The sequence below is a fragment of the Nelumbo nucifera genome, chromosome 8, assembly GCF_055504915.1.
Source record: "Nelumbo nucifera cultivar China Antique chromosome 8, China Antique-T2T, whole genome shotgun sequence".
NCBI classification, from domain to species: Eukaryota; Viridiplantae; Streptophyta; class Magnoliopsida; order Proteales; family Nelumbonaceae; genus Nelumbo; species Nelumbo nucifera.
Window position 1 is genome coordinate 14,330,846 of NC_142656.1, and position 23,755 is coordinate 14,354,600.

The window sequence follows — 23,755 nt, forward strand, 5'->3', positions numbered from 1 at the left end:
CACTATGATTAACATTTTTATATAATAAACCTGGAAGGTGACTAGTCAACACATCATTTGAAGATTCCTTTCTATTTAGTACCATTTCTTACAACTTCAATATCCTTTTTGTTCTGTCCCTATCCTTCCAACCCTTACAACTTGCAGTAGATTGTGCTGTATATGATCTTCTGTGACGTAATAAACCACCTTAGTCTACCTATTTCCTCTCGTTCTCTCTTTGATTGATTTATTTATTTATTTTACCTATTAGAGCTATTCTCCAAGTTTAGATCAATGACCGTCTAGCCCTAACAAGGCCTTTGGTATAGGGGACGGGATAGGACCATAATGACCTAATCATCATTAAACGCATTCATGGTTCATAGAATTTAGGGAGAATAATGGTTCAGCAAAGGGTCAAAGTTTGTAAGTCCAAAGTATAGTTGGGTAGGTGTCAGCTTGGAATTGAAGCCAAGTTACAGGCGGGTATTGGTGTATAGAATGGGGGTTTTTAACATTTTGAATGTTTATAGGTCTGCATTGAAATTCAGAAATCTGCATTGGGCCTGTCCGTACTTTTCTATAGAATTTATGACATGCACCAGCCATTGATGCTTTATTTTTAGGTTCATGGTTTGTGTGTTTAACCCATTGATTAAGAGTGTCAACTGTATTCGAAAATCCTATTTTGAATTCGAGGTTTGATATAATCGAAATGAATTCAGATATGACCTTATTTGATTCGACAAATATTTGAATCTGATCGTTATTTAATTCTTATATATAATATATAAAATATTTATATATTATATATAATTTAGATATTTAATATTTAAATTATATAAATAATTTATATATTTACACACTTTACATCAAGGTTTTTAAAATCGACCCGAACAATGAACCGGTCATGGGTCCAGTTCCCGGGTCGAACAGTCGATTGGTTCGTTCTGACAAAAGTTTTAAAAAATTAAAAAAATAAAAATAAAAAGTGATCAAAACCGTTGAACAGTTTGACCACCCAAGTCAACGGTTTGCTAACCAATTCAATGTTTTTTGGAAAAAAAAATCCAGTTTTGGGAAAAATTGAGAACCGGTCCAGTCTGATCCGGTTCTGAAAACCATGCTTTATATATTCAAATTCAAATCAGACTGAACATTCAAATATATAATCGAATTCAAATTTGAACATTACTTTTAATATCCATTGGATTTTCTAATTAAATTTGAATTTGGATATTAGCTGATTCGGTTCAAATTCAATCCATTTAGACCCCTAATTGTGTGACCAATGACCACGTGGTTCAGATGGTCACTTGACACCTCCTCCAATTAGGAGGAATGACCAATGATAGTTGTGTAAGTGGGTTAAATTCGATTTGAATCTATTTATTATTTTAGACAATTAATAAGTGTATAAAATAAAATTTTATTAATATAAAATATACAAATATATATAAGAATTAAATAATTGATGGAATTTAAATATTTATTGAATCAAAACAAGTCATATCCCAATTCAATTCTATTATGTCAAATCTTCGAATCCATATATATACATTAAAATTGGTCCTGTAGCATAGCTCTCCTTTGAGAGAAGCTATTTATCTATTTTCTCCTTTTTTGAATTTTTCATTTTTAATTCCATGTCATTATTGAAACAACCAATGACATTCACTTTCCCAATAACCTAAATAATCTCTTCTCCTACAAGTTCTCCTAAACTACCTCATTTACTATCCCTCACTTTCTCCAAAATTATCTCTAATTCCTATTTCTTCTAAATTATCTCTAATTCCTATTTATCTCCAAAATTATCTCTAATTTACTAGGGAGTTTCTCTCCTAAATTATCTCTAATTCCTATTTATCATCTCCCCTACTTTTTATCTATATCTATCTAAGAAAGTTTGGATTAAAAAATTAAGAATTATTTAAATATTCTAACAAAATTATATAATAACTTTAAAAATATTTGATAAAAACATAAAAAAATAATATTTTTACAAAATATATCACGAAAATATAAAATTAATAATGAAATTATGTAATATATATATATATATATATAAATTTTCTCTTTTCTTTAATTTTTTACTTTTTTAATTCTATGTCATTTTTTAAACAACTAATGAGATGCACTTTCCCAATAACCTAAATAATCTATTCTCCTAAAATTACTCCTAAACTACCTCCCCCACTTTCTCCAAAATTATCTCTAATTTAGTAAAGACTTTCTCTCCTAAATTATCTTTAATTCCTATTTATCCTCTCCCCTACTTTTTATCTATATCTATCTAAAGAAAGTTTGGATTAAAAAAATTTAAAAATTATTTAAATATTCTAAAAAATTATAAAATAGCTTTGAAATATTTATTAAAAATATAAAAAATAATTTTATATTTTTACAAAATAAATCACGAAATTACGTACTAACAATTTAAAATATATTTTCCATATTATCAATTTAATTTTTTTAAATATTTAATAATATGTAATAGCTTTAAATAAATAAAATTCAAATAACAAAAAATATAAATATTTTATAGATTATTTAAATATTTATCATAACTAGATTTTAAATAGTTAAAATAACGAAATTATGTAATAAATTTAAAAAAATTCTTCAAAGTAGAAAAATAATTATAAAATAATATTTAAATTAATAATTTAATATATTATAAAATTAATAATAGTATAAATTATGACTTTATGGATAATTAAATTCAATAAATAATTAATATTTAAATATTTTACATATTATTTAAGTATTTAAATAACAAAATATTTAACATAACATTGAAATTAATAATATTTTATTTTTACATAATATTGTAAGTAATTAACTTCACTTATATCAAGTAATAATTTGAGAAAAAAACTTTCAAAAAATAATATTTATCAATAATAATTTTAAACTCTTAATTTGTATTTATTATATAATTATATATACTAAAATTAATATTTATTGTCTGTTGTGATAAATGTATTTTCAATGATTATGTTTAAATTTATTTTGTTTTGTTATTTTATAGAAAACTTTCAATAATTATTGGAGATTAAATTACTATTATTGTTATAAGTTATTGATTAATATTAAATAGAGATTAAACTCTTATTTGATATTATACTATTTATTGACTAAGTTAATATATTTTTAGTACTTATTGTATTTTTGTAATTTGTATAATTATTGTAAATTTCATTATCAATATATTTTCAATAATTATGTATTTTTCTATAAATTTTCAATAATTATTGGAGATTAAACTATTGTTATTTACTAGAGATAAGACTATTAATTTAGCTGAAATTATGAGTGTTCATGAGTTGGTTCAGTTTGGTCGTAGGCTATTTAGCCAACCAAATTGACTTGGTCAGGTTGGGTCAATTTTTTGGTTTGGTTAGTCTGTTCAAAAGATTTAAACTTAAAAATTTAATTTACTTTTAAAAATTTTAGTGCAATTATTAAATAATAAATTTAAAAATTAGATTTATGATATGAAACATTTTAGACTAAAAAATATGGGAAAATTCCCACTTTTCCATATTAAAAATTATATTTAAAATATAAAATATTAATATATATCCATGGTTAGGTCGTTCGATTTTGGTCGGTTTACAAATGGCCAAAGTGAAACTAATCCAATTCGTCGAATTGGGAAATTTTTGAAACAAAACCAACCTAAAATACTAGAAAACCGACCAACTCAAGTCGAGTTAATCGGGTTGGTCGGTTTCAACAGTTTGATTAATAAACCTAATTGGAATTAATTATTTTTATTTTTGTGTTATAAAAATTTTATTAAAAGTAGTATATAAAATATGAATAATTATTAATTGCTTAAAAATTTTGAAAATATAAAATAATTGTGTACTCTTATGTGTTTCTATTAGGGTCATTTATTAGAACACACTTTTAGGGATAGCAATTTTCCCCATCCCTGACGGAGACTCGACTTCCCCGACCTAATGGGGCTCAGGATGGGGATTGTTTTGGTAGGGCAGAGGCAGGGATGGAGATTAATAGGAATCCCCATGTTGAGGTCGGGGTTAGGGTCAGGGATGGGGATTGAGGTCCCCACCCCACCTCGACCTTGACCCCGATTATATATATATATATATATATATATCAAAACAAATTTAAAACATTATTTTTATTTCTTTTAAATAAATAAATAAACTACTATATTATTTATTTAAAAGAAATAAAAATTTTAAATTATAAATAATGTTTTAAATATGTTTTGATATATATATATAAAAGTTTTTATTTCTTTCAAATAAATTTATTTTAAAAAAATACTATTATGTAAAAACATTTTGAGGTTTCAGGTCCCTACGAGGAACCCATCCCCATCGGGGATTAGGGATGGGGGTTATTTCATAATCGGGGTCAGGGACAAAGAATATGATCCCCACCATGTTGACATTCCTATACACCTTATAGTTTTACATATTTACTTAAAGCTACCTTATAGTTTTCATTTTACTAAAACATCCCATATGTTTTACAACTTATTTACTTAATCAACATTTCATTAAGGAGTATTTGTTTTGCCATTAGAACCATGATTTTTTATTCCAAAAATACTTCTAACACTTTTTTTTGTATAAAAAACAAAATTGACCAAATATAGTCAATAGAGTGGTTGCATGTGTCTTATTAAGGGAAAATGGTATTTTTATTTTTATTAAAATGAACATTAGGGTCAACATTGTCATTTTTCATTATAATTTAATAAAAGATTGATTAAATCCATTGCAAATTATAAATTGGTGTTTTAGTAAAATGCTAACTATAAAGTAGATTTTAGTAAATCCATGAAACTCTAAGGGGTATTTTACTATATGATCATTTCTATTATTTACCTTTCTCTCAATAAATCCTGTCGCACGGATCCGCTAATACTGTTAGACAGCCGTATCCGATGGGTTTCTAGCTTTGGCCCCACCCCTGATTCACTTGTAACGTATTACATGGGAAGAGCCGGAGTCTGTGTCCACACACCAACAGTATAGTCCGTTGTGCACGTATCTTGTTTGTTTGTAGCAGATTCCAAGCATGGCTCGGTGGTTAAAATGAGCTCATACGACCACCACCATAGCAGCCATCGTTGGTCAAACGCTGCACTCTTGCTGACTCTTCAAATCTGAGGTCAAGCCTGCTGTTTTAATCCAATGAGAATAAGCTTTTAGCATTATCACAGCTGTAACACTAACTTTTTTTATGAATTCTGGTAGACTTCGGATAAATAATTGAATCTAGCCTCTAGTGGGGAACCAGGAAGACGCCACAATTCTGAATCCTGTGAAGCTCAATCCATGCTCATCGGATCATGGATTGACCCCATCTTGGGGACTGCAAAATCAAGTTGATCATGTCTATTTTATCCCTGTGATCATGATTTAGTCTCTGTCTTCTTTAAAGGTGCAATAGCAGTATATTAGCATCAGCATTTTGCCTTTTTCCATTGATTGACTTGTCTTCATGGGGTGGGTCCTCAGTGAACACTGATCTGCTCAACACCGACTAGTGGTGGAAGGGGGAGGAGGAAAGAGAGAATCCATGGCAACCGAGGCTATCGTTGCTGTCGTCGTGGAGAAAATTGCTGAACTCATTATTCAGGAAGCGGTTTTCTTGCGTGGGGTGAGAGACCAGTTCGAATGGATGAAAGGAGAACTCAGACAAATGAAATGCTTCTTAACGCACGCAGATGAGAAGCAGCAAGAAGGCGATGCGAGAATCACCAACTGGGTCGCAGACTTCCGAGACATTGCGTATGATGCAGAGGACGTTATCGAGAATTTCATCCTCAGCAGAGCAGTTCAGAGGAGGAGGGGATTCATAACAAGGTACGCTTCCATCTTCCTCAGTGACTTGTTGAATCGGCACAGGGTTTCCCAAGAGATTGAGCGGATCAAAGCCAGGATCGAAGATATCTCCAAAAGACAAGTAACTTACGGAATTCAAGAAGAGATGATTGGGGGAGAGAGGGTGGGAGAAGGGTCCAGCTCTGCTCGCAGAAGATTGCGAGAGCGGAGACGAATATCCCCTCACTCTGATGAACCCGATATCTTTGGTCTGGAAGAGGACATAAATTCATTGAAAGGGCAACTAATCAATAAATGGAACCTGCGACGAAGTGTGATCTCCATCGTGGGCATGGGAGGGCTGGGTAAGACGACGCTTGCTAAACAAGTTTATAACAGTGTAGATGTCAGAAGCCAATTCAGGGAGTGTCGGGCTTGGGTTTATGTGTCTCAGGTCTACAATACCAAGGAGATTTTACAGGATTTAGCAAAGAAAGTGATGGGTCTCCCCAGAAAGGAGTCCAAAGAGATGAGTGTAGAAGAGTTGGAGGAGAAGCTCCATAGATTCTTGCAGGAGAGAAGATATTTGGTGATCATGGATGATGTTTGGGTAACAGATGTTTGGGATGAAATCAAAGGAGCCTTTCCTGATATGGGTAATGGAAGTAGAATAGTGTTAACTACTAGGAGTAAAGATGTTGCTTTACATGCTGATCCGGCTAGCCCAGTTCATGAACTGCAACTTCTGAGCGATGAGAATAGTTGGGCCTTGTTTTCAAAGAAGTCATTCTTGGTTGGAAATAGTTTTAGCGAGGGGACGAGTCAGGAGCAGCTGGAAAATGTTGGGAAGAAGATTGTGGACAAGTGTGGAGGTCTGCCTCTTGCAATTGTAGTGTTAGGAGGTATATTGTCAAGAAAAGAAAGGAGCTTGAGTGAGTGGACAAAAGTGCTTGAGCGCATTAATTGGCAACTGGATCAAGACAGAACTCAATGTTCTCAAATCTTGGCTCTGAGCTATGACGATTTGCCCTTGTACTTGAAGCCATGCTTCCTGTACCTTGGATCCTTCCCTGAAGACTCTGAAATCTCTGCACGCAGATTAATTCATTTGTGGATTGCAGAGGGTTTGGTTCAGAAACGAGGTGGCAGAGCAGTGGAGGATGTTGCTGGGGACTACTTGGAAGAATTAAGTGATAGAAGTATGGTTCAAGTAGTGGCAAGAAGGATGGATAGGACAGTGAAGAAGTGTCGTGTTCATGACCTCCTGAGGGACCTCTCCATATCCAAAGCTAAGGAAGTTGAGTTTTTTCAGTTTCAGGGTTGCACCTCCCCTGAGCCAGCCTTAACTACCAGGGCACGGCGACTTGTTCTGAATTCTAAGAATGACACAGAGGAAAACATACCGCTGTGGTACCATTACCACTCCTGTCAACCGCGACTCCGTTCAGTTCTTCTGTCCCTTAATGGTGAGCTTCCTGATTCAAGCATTAATGGACTCTTTGTAAGCACAACCAGGGTCGCTTTCATCTTTGGAATGCTTAGAGTGCTTGATCTGGGGTACGTGAGGCTACCAAAGTTACCCAATGAAGTGGGTAAATTGATTCACCTGAGGTACCTAGGCTTGAGAAAGACAAGAGGGAGTGGATCCTTCTCCCCCTCCTTGTGCAATCTTTGGAACCTACAAACACTAGATGTAAAGGATACTTCCATTGTCTTGGGGCGTAATGTAATTTCAATGATGCAACAACTGAGGCACCTCTACTTGACTAATGAATTTGATGGGATACAAGTGTTGGATCCACCAAGACTAGACTATGTCTCTGATGGCTATTACCACCCTTCAAAGAATCACCGCCACCACCACCACCACCAGCTTCAGACGCTTTGGAGCTTGGGCATAGACAGGAACAGCCGTGTGAAGGATGGATGGGACAGCTTTATCAATGTAAGAAAGCTGCGTCTGGTGGGGGACTTACAATCACAAGCAAAGGCATTAAGTTTTTGGATTGCAAAACTGAACCGCCTTGAATCCTTAGCTTTGTTCCACGGGGTCTATCGATATCTTAGGGATCCAATGGTGTTTCCCTTATCAGTGATGAACAATCACCCCAATCTCTACAGGCTGAGTCTAAACGGTGTAAGGATAGATAAGCTACCAAGCCTTTCTGAATTCCCACCAAACCTATCTCACCTTACCTTTGGAGACTGCATGCTAGGAGAGGAGGACCCGTTCCCAACCCTAAGTCAGCTGCTAAGACTCAAGTACCTCAAGATAGCATACTCCCAATGGAGAACAAAGCAGATGGTTTGTCCTGGAGGAGGATTTCCTATGCTTGATCACTTGATAATTTCAAATGCAGATCACTTGGAGGAATGGAGTGAGGTGGGGAAAGGAGCTTTCTCCAGTCTTAGAAAGTTGGAGCTCTTATCTTGTAGAAACATGAAAATGCTTCCAGATGGATTGCAGAATGTGGACACACTACGGGAACTGTATATGGATTGGATGTCGGATGAATTCAATGCCAGGGTTCAGGAAACCGTGGGAGAAGATTGGTACAAGATAGCACACGTGCCCTCCATAAGACGTTTTGGGCCGAGTAGAAGGTGGAATTGAGATAAACCCAGAGTAAGGATTTTTTAACAAAAGGGAATGCAAGCAGCACAAGCGTGCTGTCTGTGCAGGATCAATGATCCACATTCCACAAACAGCAGCTGCTAATTTCCCGAGTGACTTGAGTGAATGTCCTGATAACAACAGTCACCCTTCACCTAGGCTTTTATTGTTGCTTGCATTCCACCTTTTTCTGTCTTACTATTTTCTCTTCTTTTCTAATTCTAACACATGTATATGCTATTGGATGGCCTGTAACTAACTGTATATAAGTGCAAGTTCAGCAGCCACCTTGCCATATAAGAAAAGAAATTCATTTCTTTTTTTCGGGATTATATGTTAAAAGAATCAAGTACTATAAGAAATTAAGGGGCAACACAGAGAAGAAGCACAAGTAGAGAATTGATGTGGGCAAAGACATTATATGAAGTTACCTGGTACCAGTAGCTACCCAATTTATCCCAATGCCAAATACTATTGAGCCCCATGTGTATTTATCATGGTCGTGACCTCTTCCTCCGACGGAGGACAAAATTTGAAGTTTTGTTTTGGTTGCTTGGAATGGGGATGGGAGAATAAATGCGAAGCCAGTGCCTAATACTATCGCTTTTAGACATACCTCAGTAAGCCGCTAAAGCATGCTCACAGTGCTGCTTATCCTGAATACCCACTCATTTTATTGGATTATTGGATTTTTCAATTGCCAGAGACCTGCCCACGATCACACTACTGTACTTATGATTTCAGTCACTTTACTCGTTCAAGATTCCTAGGATGTAGGAAGTCATCTGTATGTATATGGTCACTCCTATTTTGAACATTCCAGTATTCTGTATGCGCCACTATTACCTATTTGAACTATTTGTTGTTAAGTGCATCCCTATGAAACTATTTTCGCAAATTTTACAGTTTTTTATCAGCCTCCAAAGTTTACATTAAGCAAGTTTGGAAGGTAATCTCCCCTATTGTTACATCCAAACATGCTTTTAACTTTTTCAAGTGTAACTAGTCAGGGCAGAAAACAGGTGCAAAGCGTGAGAAGAAAGCAAAGATTAACAAAGAAAACTGTGTTATACGGAGTTAATGACCAAAAACATTGAACTGATCTCTTTAATGCTAGTGATATAATCAACTTTTCCATCCAATTTGAGTAATTGATCTATTCTTTCAAAAATATCATGACTTCTATTCAATGTACACAGAAAAGAAAGATGGCATCTGATCAAAATGAAATGACTTCTGTGAAGTTGACCAAAGCCTTGCAATTCAAATTCATTCCTCAGTCCTTCGAAGTTATGACCATCAACCCCAGGGCACCAATGAGTATGTACTGCAAGAAACGATATCAAAACTCAGAATCTAGAATATATAAATGGCTCCATGGTGAACTTCATGTACTATCGAATAAGCCAAAATAACTTTTTAAAGTACCATTCCAAAATTATCTGCTGCTTTCTAACTACTAGTAACACACTTTTTCTAGTGAGAAACTTGTTAATCGTAGATATGAGAAAGGCACATTTAATATCAGGTTTGACATTTTTATATTTGTTTAATAAATAAGTATAACAAGTTCCCTCTGGTGGACATGTTACCTTTTCTTTCTTTCTTTGTTTTTTTTTCTTAAGTGGACATGTTACTTACCAGCAAGGAACAGTTTCTAAGAAAATTTATGACAAGACCCAAGAAAAGGGTCTTCCTTGTGTTCACACTGACTAGAAAAAGAACAGTGTGTGGAAACAACCTTTATAAGGAAAATCCTTGCCTTGTACAGATTCTCTATTAGGAAACATTGTTAATTATCAATAATTAACAGATGCACACTTAGTAGCTCTTATTGATTAATTGTTTAACAGCTACTAGTCGTAGTGGTAGCTATCACAAAATACAAGATATTCTGAAGAAACAAACCTTAATAATAGGTTTTTCTGTCATTATAATGGTGACCCATCCAACATATGGTAAGAACCTGCCAAAGAAGAAAAGGTGATCACTAAGTGCAAATAAATAAATAAATAAATAAAGCATATTTTCTATATTTCCTTCTCATTTTTCTTTAATTGGCAGATGGTATATACAAACTCTTGCTTCTTTGCAATTTTGATTTATATGTCTCATTCTTTCATGGTAAATGCAATAAAAGAATAACACAAAATGTAACAAAGAAATCCCATCAGGACAGAGAAGTTGTCTCATGGTACCACCATACCAAAAATATAAAGACAACTTCTCAACCAAAGTCTGACCTCCTGGAATTAACTGAGCAATTGCTTTCAGAGTAGCAAAGTGAGTTAAATGAAGTGAAAAGGCATAAATAATGGATGGAATTTAAATGCATGAAACCATTGACCTATTGCACCACTGACAATAAATTACACATGACAATGTCAAAAACACAACATTTTGTTGGATAAGATTTGCCACAGAGCTCCAAAATGATAGCAGATCATGCAGAGCAGAAACTATAATACTGCACTAATATTGAATCCATGTAAAGTTTATATACAATATAAGACAAAGGTCAAATACACCCACACTACCTAGGAGATGAGGATATGTAAATTATGGCCACTTCTGAATGCAAGTGGCCTATGTCCTTGCACCAGATAAAGAAATAAAATGCTCAAGATATTTACCCAACAGCTCTCCCCATGATATGGTGCCGCTGAAGCCAGAGCTGACCTTGAGCATACAAAAGCCTATCGTCCCCAAAATTGTTATCACCTGACCAGAAAATGAAGAGAAGAGAAAATCAGCATACCATCAGGGTGGTAGTCTCTTGTGTTAGTAGAATATAACAATTTAGGAAGAATGAGATTAGAACCAGCAATATTTGTTGAGACATTAAAAAATCAATTGGACATGATGCCTTCACTGAATTATGAATAACCCAATACTAGCTTACAGATGATTTCTCTTGTTAGAAGTCTTGATTTTGAGGAATATGGTACCTTTGGTGAGAATATCAACTTCTCCTGTATCTTGCCGTTCATGAACCTACCAAAGAAATCAGTACTAAGTACAAAATAACCAAAGATGAAAATTCACACATATATGCACATATACAGATTAAAAAAAAAATAACTATTCAATATCAACCCAAATGAGAATTCATTAAGGAAAGTTGTTTCAGGAACCATCATTTATGTTTTTCCCAGATACACACCCAGAAGGGCTCCTTGTGTTACTACATGCTACTACCCTTTGTCCATGGCATGGACTATCTTTTCAATTTCATACAATCATCCTATCTGTAAGGAGAGATTCAATTGAGTCAACAAGGTTGAAGATTCTACCAGTTGATCAGCTTGACATAGGCTTTCCTGTCCTATTTATTCATTTGTTTATTCATAAGCAGCAAAGAAGGCATTTTTGTCTTGATCTAGTGGAAGTGTTCGATGAATCTTTTGAAAGGGGTAAATTCAACTCAGGGGCAAATGCAACTTTTATTGCCTTGGTCCCTAAGAAAGCAAATGCAGATCATCCAAAGGATTTTAGACCCATAAGCCTAGTGGGAAGCACGTATAAAATTATCTCTAAAGTGTTGGCTGAGAGGATTAAAAAAGTCCTTCCCTCTTTGATCCCTCCAAATCAAGGGGCCTTTGTGTTTGAAGACAAATAATTGACCATATCCTCATTGCTAATGAATGTGTGGATTTCAAGAAAAGGAGAAAGGAAAAAGGCCTAGTCTGTAAATTGGACTTGGAGAAAGCTTATAATTTGGTGGACTGGGACTTTCTATTAGAAGTTTTAAGATTGAGAGATTTTGGAGCGAGATGGTGTAAATGGATGAAGGGTTGTATTTCTTCCTGGAGTAGCTAGGGACTTCTTTCCAGCTAAAAGGGGCCTTCAACAAGAAGATCCCCTCGCCCCCTTCCTTTTCACTTCAATAGAAAATGTGCGGAATGATTTAATTTCAAGGGCTGATGCTAATAATTTAATTAGAGGCTGGAGAGTTGGGGGGAATAATGTAGCGGTTACTCATTTACAATTTATAGATGATATTGTTATGTTCTGTGAAGGGGAAAGGGAGGAAACGATTAATCTACAAAGGATGGTAACACACTTCGAAAGGGTCTCGAAGTGAACTGGAATAAGAGTTGTGTAGCGGGCTTAAATAAAAAGAAAGGGGAGGTAGAAAACCTTGCTAGAATGTTGGGTTGTGAGGTAGGAAAAATGGAGAATGGCCATTACAGTACTTGGGACTACCCTTGGGAGGGAACCCAAATTCTAATAGCTCCTGGTATCCAGTAGTGAAAAGGTTTACAAAGAGGCTTGCAAGGTGGAAGAGAAGTTATATTTCTTTAGGGGGTAGAATAACTCTAATAAAGTCAACCTTGACTAATTTGCCAGTCTACAGTCTACTACCTATCTACCTTTAGGATCCCCACCAAAATGGCCAATCAACTAGAGAAACTAATGAGGGACCTTTTGTGGAAGCCAAGAGACACAAAGAAAGACCATTAGCCCTAGACATTTTTCAAAATTATTCCATAGGCAGTGGGTGGCTCTAGGGAGCTTAGCCCAGTTGGTTCAGGCTTCAAGGGGTGAAGGCTTTAGTATTAGAGGGACAATCCTATGGAATCCTCCATCATTTATTTTGTGTTGGTCCATATGACATGAGTAAAATATGAGAATCTTAAAATCCGAGTCTCTCTCTAGAGACCATGATCGGCAAAATAGGGAGAACCCTAATACGATGGGCCCTGATCTTGAAGCAATTTAGAGGAATCAGCCAAAGTCTTTTTGAAAGTAGATGGAAACAGCATATATTTGAATCTACTATTGTATTGTAAGGGATGAAGGCATGAGGCTTATTTATTTGGTTCCCTCTAATTTTATTTTCCTTAGATTCTTGTACTTGTTGAGAGAACCTCTCTCTCCTGCAATAATGAAATCCTTTATCCACTTACCAAAGAAATAATCCAAAATGCACAAAATTAATACAAGGCAAATTCAGATATTCCTATTTCATATATTTTTTGATAATTATTCCTATTTCATGTAGTGTAATATTGAAAGGAAATAATTGAACAAAACACAAGTTTTCCACATAGAAGTTACCTTAATTACCCGATGGACAATTGGAATTTCACGTCCCTAATGAAAAGAAAAAAAAAAGTGTAGAATTAATGATATTAGCAATAAGTAATAACCGATTAGCCAAAAGTACACCAAACATAATGCATCTATATCTCTAGCTGAGGGCAATATTTGCAACAGAAGGTCAGAACAAAATACTAAGCATCATATATCAAATCCTCAGGTAAATCAAAGGTTTTTTGACAATTTCTTACATCAAAAAACTATTTTTGCCCACCCCATATGTTTTGTTAGCCAATGCAAAAAGTCTATTATAGACTACAGGTTTGGATGATCATCATTAGATGACAGTTTCTACTTTCTAGATTCGTCACTATGTTGATATCTGGTTAATTATTAGTAGGTCTATAGATACGTCCTCATACAGTGATGCAAACTGAACTGGTTATTTTATAAACCAAAAAGATATTTCAAGCTATTGCTCAGTGTGGGAAGTGTACAAGGGCAGCAGTGATTTAGACAGTGTGGAAAGAAAGAAACACAAGACATTTTGGGGGTGAATGAGAGGAGCAAAGAGACAGCGATAAAGCTCATAACTCTAAGAGTTGCACATTGGGTAAAGACCTTGAAACTCTTTACAGACTTCAAAGTGCATTTCTTCAGGAGTTTAGGAGTGCAGGGGGCATAGCTGACTCTTCCTCTAGGAAACAAAAAATTCTAGAGGTTTGTCACCTCCAGTGAGTGGTTGGATGAAACTGAATTTTAATGGTAGTAGTGTCAGCAATCCGGGTCCCTCAAGAATTGGAGAGGTGATTAGAGATGAGGGTGGTGTTATATGTGCCTTGTTTTCAGGCCCAATTGAGCAAGGTGGTTCGATAAAAGCAAAGTTTTTAGCAGCAGTTTTTGGGTTGAGAAAGCCAAAGAATTGGAAATTGCTAGTTTGATCATTAAAGGTGATTCAAAGATAGTAGTGGGATAATTGAAAAAAAATGTGAGGTGATTTGACAGCTTCAAATGGCTGTCAAAAGGCACGAATGTTCAAATAAGATGGGTTAGAAGATCTGCTAACAGCTTAGCAGATAGTTTAGTTAAGCAAGGGGTTCAAAGACAACATATGTACTGAGCACAATCGTAATATAGTGTTGGGTGGCTAGTCCTGTAATGGGTTTGCTAGTTTCTCACAACTTCTTGTTGTAACCTGTTTTTTAATTATTAATGAATTTGAGATTCTCTGTGTTGCTGAAAAATCCTGGACGTATAGAATGGTAATAATGACCTGTACAGTTGACAGATCCATCTTACTGGAAACCCCCTATCTCAGGAATTTGGGATCAAACAGGTTTGACTCCAAAGCACATACCTTCAAGTGGCATTCACACTACAACTTACATAACAAGTCAACATAGGGTAGGTCCTCCATAATGGAAATCATTTGACTGCTAATAGAGAGATTTCTTTCCAAACATAAACTGTGTTACCCAAATGCAGCAAGGACATTGCTAGACACAATGTTGGATATGAAATTTTCACAAAAAATTGGAGTATTTTTAGGGTAACAAATAAAAAAGAAAAATTATTAGAAGAAAAGGAAACTTTCATAAAAAATTGGAGTATCCTACACAATATGGCACCCTTGTACAGGTATCTGGGTATCATAAAATAGAATGCTGTACTTGATGGAGGCACACGTATTATTGTTAAAATCTTACAATTTACAACGTGATTCACAACTCAAATTATGAATTCCAAGGTTTTCAATTCAATTATTGTCTGAATCTTTTTCTTAAAAAATCTTACACTAATTCATGAATCTTACAATCTATGTGATTCGTGCAATTCAAAAAACTCTTCTACAAGGAGAATGGAAACCCCCTCCGGAAGGAGTGGTTAAACTGAATTTTGACGTAAGCAATCAAGGTAATCCAGGGCCAAAAGGTATAGGAGGAATTCTGAGAGATAAGGATAGCAACATCCTATCTTTATTCTCAGGACCAGTGGGAGTTGGTGACTCTATAAGAGCTGAGATACTAGCAACATTTCAAGGTATACAGGTTGCTAATCAACTTGGAGTGGAGAACTTGATAGTTGAGGGGTACTCCAAGGTGGTAGTGGGCTGGCTGTCAAATTCAGAAAATAGTCTTTTGGTGTTACAAGGACCTTTTAAGGAAAGTTAATTGGCTGCCAAGGAATATGGCAGTTAGTTTTCAGTGGGTCAGCAGATCGGAAAATGCCATGGCTGATTCTTTGGTTAAACAAGGGGTATCAAGGGGTGATCTGTTTTGGGCTACATTATAATTGTAATTCAGGCTAGATTGTGCTTATTTGCTCAATGCACAGTTCCAAGGGGAGGTAACATCTTGTGCTTCCTATTAGGCTGATTGTACACTTGTAAGCTTCTAGGAGGGACTGCAGCTCGCACCTCTCCATGGGATTAGGAATGGCAATGGGGCAGGTTTGGGGTGGGGCACCCCCTTCCCATCCCCGCCCCGTAGCCAAAATCCCTTACCCCGTCCCCAGTGGTGGGGCGGGTTTGAGGTGGGGCACCTCCTCCTTATCAGGGACAAGGAATCCTCAAATTTTCCCTCCCCGAGTCAACACCTAAAAATACATCATATTTGGGGCATTTTGGAAATTATATTATGGGAATTTAGGGGCATTTTAAACATTAAATTATTGGACCCTAAAGGTTTTAGGAATTTGGGGAACATTTAAAGATGTTTTAGAAATTTATGTTAAACCTAGGCATATTTTAATAATTTACCACCAAGTCCGGGGCGGGTTCGGGGAATTATATGCAAAAGCAAAACGGCAAAACCCATCCCTGCCCCGTCCCTGTTTAAGATCGGGGAAAACCCGCCCAATTCGGGGCGGGGCGGGGCAGGGCCCCAGTTTTACGCGAAAGTTGCCATCCCTACATGGGGTGTTGTACGAAATTACAATTCTAAATTAGGTTCTAAATTGATAAAATTTTACTATTACTCATCAAAATAAAATAAAATACCACTCATCTATCAAAAAAATCTTTTGTTTTTTTAATATTGTTCAAAGGGCACTGGTTAAAATCTTTACTAGAATAAGATTTATTTAGGCTATTTAAGACCTATTTAGAAACCTTATTGAATTTATTTTCTATCATATTGTAGGTTAAAGAGCCACTATATGTGCCTTAATTGATTTTTAAGTCAAACTTAATCATATAATCTTTGACTGTAGTGTACAAGCAATAAACCCTGTTTATTATGTACATTATGGTAGATACAGATAAAATGGGGTAAATTTACTTTCTTATATAAGAGTTTTTGGCAGTTATGTTTTAATTTTTTGGCGCACTTCTAAGAAACATTAAAAAAAATCATATGATTTATGATATGATTCACAATTAGAATCAATTAAACCTTTTCTACAATGTTCAGAATATGGGCCATGCTACCGTAACAAAAAACCTAATCATAAGATAGCTTGTTTGGCCATGGGAAATCAAACAATGATAATGTCAAGCAAGAGAAGAACACACAAATCCAAAAAAAGAAACAATTAACAAAATGAAAAGGCACATACATCAACATTAAACACGACAATTTCCCCTGCACGAATAGGATCCTTACTCATGTGCAAAAACAAAATGTCACCCTGCAAGAACAGAAATGAGTATAGTTGCAGCGGAATTAAAAAAAAAAAGAACAGAAATTATTGTGCAGCTAAGTTATATATAAGATGGTGACAATCTATGCACCACATGAGTAAACTATACCAGATTGGGCATGTTTAACAGTAGGCAAGTTAAATTCTTAACCACATGGGGTAAGTTCTAAATAAATGGTGGCAATCTATGAATGAAGCACAATATCAAGGTAAATTATACCATTAGCCAAGTTCTTAACCATATGAAGTACAAAAACTGAGATAATGTTTCAATATGAGAATTATAGAGGCAATAGCTTTCTTATTGAGCATTTTGATTCTTAACTTTTTTTTTTGAGAAATAGTAAGGTAAGTTTCATTAATAGCAAGAAAGAGGTATGGACCTCAGTACAATGAGGTGCTGCACATAAAGGCCATAACCCAATGTTGGTCCCAGCAATCTGGTGTCTTGGAAGGGGTAGACTGGATATGGTCCTAACCTTCAACATTTTCTTTTGGCATAAAGTGATAGCTCCTCAGACTCAAACCCATGTTCTCACACTTGCCAGCCCGAGATTTTACCATTACACCAAGTAATGGCCCCTACAATGAGGTAATGTACATGTATATCCATTTAGGGCCTTTCAAAAAAAATCCACTTTCAAAAAAGAAGCAGAAAAAGTATTATCTTTAAATACATTGTGTATTAGACAACCAGTTCCTAAGTTCTTCAACCACTACATTAATCACCATTTCTTTGGATGATGATTTCCGCTCAAATATTCTACTGTTCCTTTCATACCAAAAGCCCACAACACTGCTATTGGAATGGCTGACCAACATCACTTTCCACATTTTCCACTAGATATGTGAAGGCTTAGAAGTTAGAACTGAAAATTTTTTATGTTTGTAATTTGCCATTGGGGTCTTTTGTTTTCAACAATGTTTATTTGAAACTCTTTTTATAATTACCAAGAATTTTAGTAACAAATACATGAAATGAGAGACAGACAGACCATCAAGCCATAGCAGAACAGAGAAGTGGCAAACAAAAAACAGCCAATGGACTCAAATATATATGTATCCTTCACAAGAATGTCCAATATGTAATTAGCCCATCATGGCACCCATGAGAACAGTATAGTTAAATGAAGATTCAAAGGACACCTCAACCTTTCTTCATGATCTGAAATGCTTGCCCTTCTGAATTACTACTAAAACTTTTGCCAAACCCTCATGAATAACAGTGGATATGATTTTAAATAGAACAGATTGGTGAAACAGGATTAATGTAGCCAACCCCACATAGTTGGGATAAGACGTGGATGATGATGATGATGGGAAGAAGACTTGTTCAATAAAAAAATACTATTTCCTGACAAATTTAAGGAGACGTAACACCCTCCAAAGCCATTATTATGTGGATATCTTTGACTGAAACATTCTGTAAAGGGATAGAAAACAAAGGATAAAATAGAATAGATCTAAGAAAGGTACAAATAGAACTCTAATGGTAGTATAATGGAAATATAATATATATATATATAAGCAAAACCTTGGACCAGAGGGCTTATTCATGAGACAAATGGGTAACCTCTCCTTTAAAAGTATCTACTCTCAAACACATGGTTACCTCCATTCTCAGAAAAGGTAAGGTAGTTATCTCCACTCTCAAAAAAAGTGCTCACTTCAAAAGATGTGGATGAGTGGATCCCATATTAATAAGAACCAACCTTTCTAACTTTTTATAACTCAAATAAAAGACTCACCATAAAGATTTTGACATGTTAATTAATGTGGGTCCCCCTTTTTAGACAAAATAGGTCCTTAATTACAAATTAAACCTGATTTAATTTCCTAAATTAAATAAGAAAACCAACCAAAATTTAACACAAGTAGTGGATCCCAAACAAAATAACAGGTTAGTTGCCTAGTTATTATTTAAAACAGTGTTGTCAAACCCAGATTGGATAAGATATTGAATCTTCAAACTGGTGATGCCATTTCAAAACTCCCCTTCTTTTGACGATTTTTACTGGCTGAACAACTAAATTGTCAGTTAATGTGGTAAGCCCATGACCAGTGATGTTTCCAATTTTGTCTGATATGGTCTCACAACACTTATGGTAAAATCTCAGGTTGACAAGCATGACACTGGAGGTTCAAGTCTGAGAGAAACTACCATGTGCAGAAAGAAATGCCAAAGGTTAGGTCCTTATCTAGTCCACCCCTCCCAAGACCCCAGATAGATGGGACAATATCAGGTAATGGCCTTTGAGGGTCAAATAATACTGCTTTAAAGACCATATGCTTAGCATTAAAGAAGATTAGTTTCACTGTATATCATACTATATTTTCACATATCATAATGATTACAATACAATAATATGCTGACTTAATTGAAACTTCAAAGCATACAGAATTTTTTTTTTTGTTTTTTTTTCATCAATACATACAGTTTTTTCTATGAATAGGACTAATGATTTTAGACTTAAGTTCTCAAGATAGCCCTACTAGCATTGGACTCACCCTCTTGAAGCCAGGTTCCATGCTCCCAGAAAGGACAACAACAACAGGCGATTCACTACCAGTGATACACATCAATCCTTTCCATATTATTAATGCTGATGTAACAATCATGCCTGAAACAGATTAAGGGAAAAAAACTTTAAATGTGGATACAGAAGACCCCCTAATGGAAAGATAAAACAAAATAAAATTGATGAAGAAACATTTTAATTCGAAACTAGTGCGAATCTTGGCATTGTTTTCTCTTTTGATCACTAACAACATATCAATAAGGATTTAATCTATAATTTGATTAAAGATAAAGCTCCCAGAGTCCAGGAAATGAGACATGGGAGACAAATACACAACAATTAGCCAACCAAACACAAAAGCAAGAAACAGGAAATATAAAATAGTTTCACAGTTGAGGGACCATTTGATACAGTTGAAGTGATTAAACTGAATGACTTATTGCCTTGTCTTTTGATGATTAAGTAATTAAGGAGGTTGTGAGCTCCTTAATGGCTGAAGCTAAAGTTGGTATGATTACTATATACTCAAAATTTTCATTATTTAATTATTTCATGGAATCAATCACTTGACTCTAATGAGTCCTGTGCATTTGGAGTCAGCACAATGATTCAGCTTCCCCTATGTAGGATTGGAGCCAACTCAGGAGTCAGCAAAACCATGCTAAGGAATAAGGAGTTTACACAAAACAGTTTACATCCTAGATACATCAAACATTCAAATTGATTTTAACAATAGCACATAATCGATATCTAGTTGAAACTAGAATTTCACAACACATGCCTAAGGCAGAAACATCTAATAAGAACATTGTGTGTGAGAGTAAAAATGCCAGAACAGACATGCATTCACATTTCATGAACAAGAAAATTACTTCTGTTTCCTTACATGCCAAAAGGGATGAAAAGCCATACACAAGCGTATTTAGTAAAGAAACCATAAATTGCCCATTTTAGTTAGGTTCCTCATCTTTCAACAGAGAAAATCTGGGGACAAAACAGAAAGAGACAAAGGGAAAAATTAAACCACAAGTGTCTCCCTTTCATGGGACTCAGCTCTTTGGGCTATATTATAGATTGAAGAAGGCCTCTCTCTTTTCTCTCTAAAGATGTCATTTCTGACCATAACAATTCTGCCATCCAACATATCTCCTCAGCTTGTGGATGAGACCTGTCACCTGAGGAAAACCCATGCATGTACATTGAACCACCAACCACATCCACCCAACTAAAACCAATCTCCTTCTTTACTCCCCTTTCTCTCATCCCTTTCCTTACCTTTGCCACCTTGTCCCACTCTCCCTTCTCAGCATATATGTTAGATATCAGCACATAAGAACCAGATTCCATGGGTTCCATCTGCATTAAAGCCTCAGCTGCCCTTTTACCCATTTCGACATTCCCATGAATCCTACAAGCCCCAAGTAAGCTTTGCAATGCAGACAACCCTGGCTTTGTTAACATCTGATGCACAAACTCCTCTGCCTCATCAAGCCGCCCTGCCCTGCCCAACATATCCACAACACATGAATAATGTTCAGGGGATGGTTCAATGTGATGATCTTTGACCATTGAATCAAATACTCGACAACCCATATCTACCATCCCACGTCGGCCACAGGCAGTTAGAACAGATAGAAAGGTAATTGAATCTGGTGGGACTGCTTTTCTTTGCATTTCCTCAAACAGTTCCATCACTGATTCATAGTCTCCATGCCTTGCATAGGCAGAGATAATTGCCGTCCAAGCAACTTGGCTTGTTTGAGGTGATTCACTAAATATTTTCTGTGACTCTTCAATGCTCCCACGCTTTGCATACATGTCCAGGAGCGCACCAGATACAACTGGGTTGGTATTTAACCCAAGTTTGATTATGCAGGAATGGCACCGTTGCCCTTGCCTCAGTGATACAGATTCAGCAGATCCAATTGCACTTAAAACACTGCCAAAAGAAAATTCATTTGGATAGGATTCTAGTATTGCTAAGGAGAATGTCTGTAAAGCTTCTTGAGACATCCCATTTTGTGCGTACCCAGAAATTAAAGCATTCCATGATATGGTCTCTTTGTAGCTAATCTCATCAAAGATCTTCTTTGACTCCTTCATGGACTCAAATTTAGAATACATGGTAATGAAACTGTTGGAAACATTCAAATCAGACAAGAAACCAGTTTTTATACAAAATCCATGAATTGTATGCCCTTCTTTTACCAAATTCTCAACTGATATAGCATGGATTAATCCAACAAATGTTACTTCATTTGGATAAACTCCATCTTTTCTCATATCAATGAAGAGAGAAATAGCATCTTTTTCATTTATAGAAATCATGGTCGTCCATGAAATCACATTGCGTTCAGTCATGCTCTCAAATACCATATTAGCATCTTCAACCACCTCACACTTTGAATACATTGAGATGAGAACATTACAAACTGAAACATGAGTCCCATACCCAGATCTCAAAACTAGACCATGTATTTGTCTCCCAAGTTCCAAGCTTTTTTCATGGCCACAAGCTGAAATCACACTAGAAAAAGAGACATGATCAAGCTCCATACCTTCCCTCACCAATTCAACAAATGTATAAACTGCTTCTACCCCATAATTTCCTTCCTGGACATAGCCTGAAAGTAGAGCATTCCAAGAAACCAAATCTCTTTGGGGCATTTCATCAAACAATCTCTTAGCTTCTTCTAGATAGCCCCACCTCGAGTACATTGTTATAAGTGCATTCCCAACAAATGTTTCAGAGTCAAACCCAGATTTATTTACAAGGGAATGAAACTGAAAACCCAGAAGACAGTCCTGAATATCTGAGCAAAAGTTAAGAACAGTAGTATAAGTCACAGCATCAAAGGAGACCCCAGTTTGATGCATTTGAAGAGTGAATCTTAGCGCATCCTGACTTTCATGGAAACCTGAAAGAACTGTGTTCCAAGAAACAATATCCGGGCTACTTAAGTTCTTGAAGATTTCAAAAGCTTGATCAAATTGTCCAGATTTGCAGTACACATTCATCAGAGAATTCGATACTGTGACAAACGAATCAAACCCAGATGAAATTGCAAGTCCATGAATTTGGCACCCGGGTTTTGGGTCCCCACGACAAGCCTTGAGAGCAACAGCTACAGTAACCTCATTGAGGGTGTTGGTGCCACCCCACCGCAGCTGCTCCCTAAGTAATTTAAGAGCTTCCAACTCATGGCCTCTATGTAAAAGCATAAGCATAGAGTGGTTGATGGAGCCAATGTTCTGTCGAGGACTTTGGTCGAGAGAGTAGTGTTCATACTTGTATGAGGAATAACTTTTAGTATTTCTCGTCCGTTGGTTAGCTATCCTAAAGAATCTTTCGTAATGCAATTGACGCGTAAGCATGAGACGACTCCAGCACACCAACGTCGTATCTAACTAAACCTATATGTTGCAGACTTGTGATTCAAGTGGATCTTATTACTGACATTCTAGTAGGGTTAAGTCCATCCCCAAGAAAATGACCAAAATTAAGGTGATATCCATGTTCATGTACTCTTTCACGTTGTAAGAGGCATTAAAGCATCGACTCATCGACTTTTTTCTCTCAAATCAAAAGAAAAGGAAAAGATTAGTAATCAAATCAGAATGTCCAAGCAACGATTTCAACAGACCAAATACAATCCGTGAATGACAAGGAAAACAGCTAATGAAGAGAAGAGGGAGGGTTTTACGAACCAAGGCTGACGGCCTGGGAGAGAACATGCCTGATTTGTAAAGATTTGATCGAGTCAATGGTCTCTCCGATCCAGCCCATTTTCGGATTTTTCCCCCGTCCTTCCTCCTCGTTAGTCGTTTCTCACAGTTCCGAGCCGTCGAGTCTTTCGGCGTCTGGTCTAAACTCCAAACAATGACACAAATCAAACAATGTTTTAAAAACCGAACCAGCCACTGAGCCGACTCCGGATGGGTCAGTAGACTCGGTACGATATGCTTCAAGTTCGACAGGTTGCATCTTGCATGCCGTTACCTCATAACTACGCCAATCAGAATACACCACGTCATACTATACGGTTGGTCCCACATAATCTGCTGAAATGAGTCGATGACAGTGAAAAACTGCGAAAGTGCGAGACCGTGGATTCTACAGCTTACTTGATTTTGGAGTTCAATTT

The 23,755-nt window shown here is 36.0% G+C and overlaps 3 protein-coding genes across 4 annotated transcripts; 1 reads left to right on the forward strand and 2 right to left on the reverse strand.

Moving 5' to 3' along the window:
- Nucleotides 1-5,264: 5,264 nt before the first annotated feature.
- Nucleotides 5,265-8,718, forward strand: LOC104592416 (putative disease resistance protein At1g50180). Its single transcript, XM_010251784.3, has one exon. It carries the CDS (start codon nt 5,551-5,553, stop codon nt 8,407-8,409), a length of 2,859 nt encoding a protein of 952 aa, XP_010250086.1. The 5' UTR covers nt 5,265-5,550; the 3' UTR covers nt 8,410-8,718.
- A 775-nt stretch (nt 8,719-9,493) lies between these two features.
- LOC104592418 (Peptidase S24/S26A/S26B/S26C family protein) lies at nt 9,494-23,496 on the reverse strand. 2 transcript variants are annotated; one of them, XM_010251786.3, is made up of 8 exons: nt 23,319-23,493; nt 19,600-19,712; nt 17,008-17,079; nt 13,471-13,506; nt 11,358-11,403; nt 11,043-11,130; nt 10,318-10,375; nt 9,494-9,736 (listed from the first exon to the last, which is right to left on the reverse strand). In XM_010251786.3, the coding sequence occupies exons 1-8, from the start codon at nt 23,395-23,397 to the stop codon at nt 9,686-9,688; spliced, it is 543 nt and encodes a 180-aa protein (XP_010250088.1). In that variant the 5' UTR covers nt 23,398-23,493; the 3' UTR covers nt 9,494-9,685. The 2 variants fall into 2 exon arrangements, with proteins under 2 accessions (XP_010250088.1, XP_088749700.1); XM_088893574.1 differs by lacking the exon at nt 17,008-17,079 and having other exon boundaries at nt 23,319-23,496.
- LOC104592417 (pentatricopeptide repeat-containing protein At4g32430, mitochondrial) lies at nt 20,426-23,233 on the reverse strand. Its single transcript, XM_010251785.3, has one exon. It carries the CDS (start codon nt 22,983-22,985, stop codon nt 20,673-20,675), a length of 2,313 nt encoding a protein of 770 aa, XP_010250087.1. The 5' UTR covers nt 22,986-23,233; the 3' UTR covers nt 20,426-20,672.
- Nucleotides 23,497-23,755: the final 259 nt, after the last annotated feature.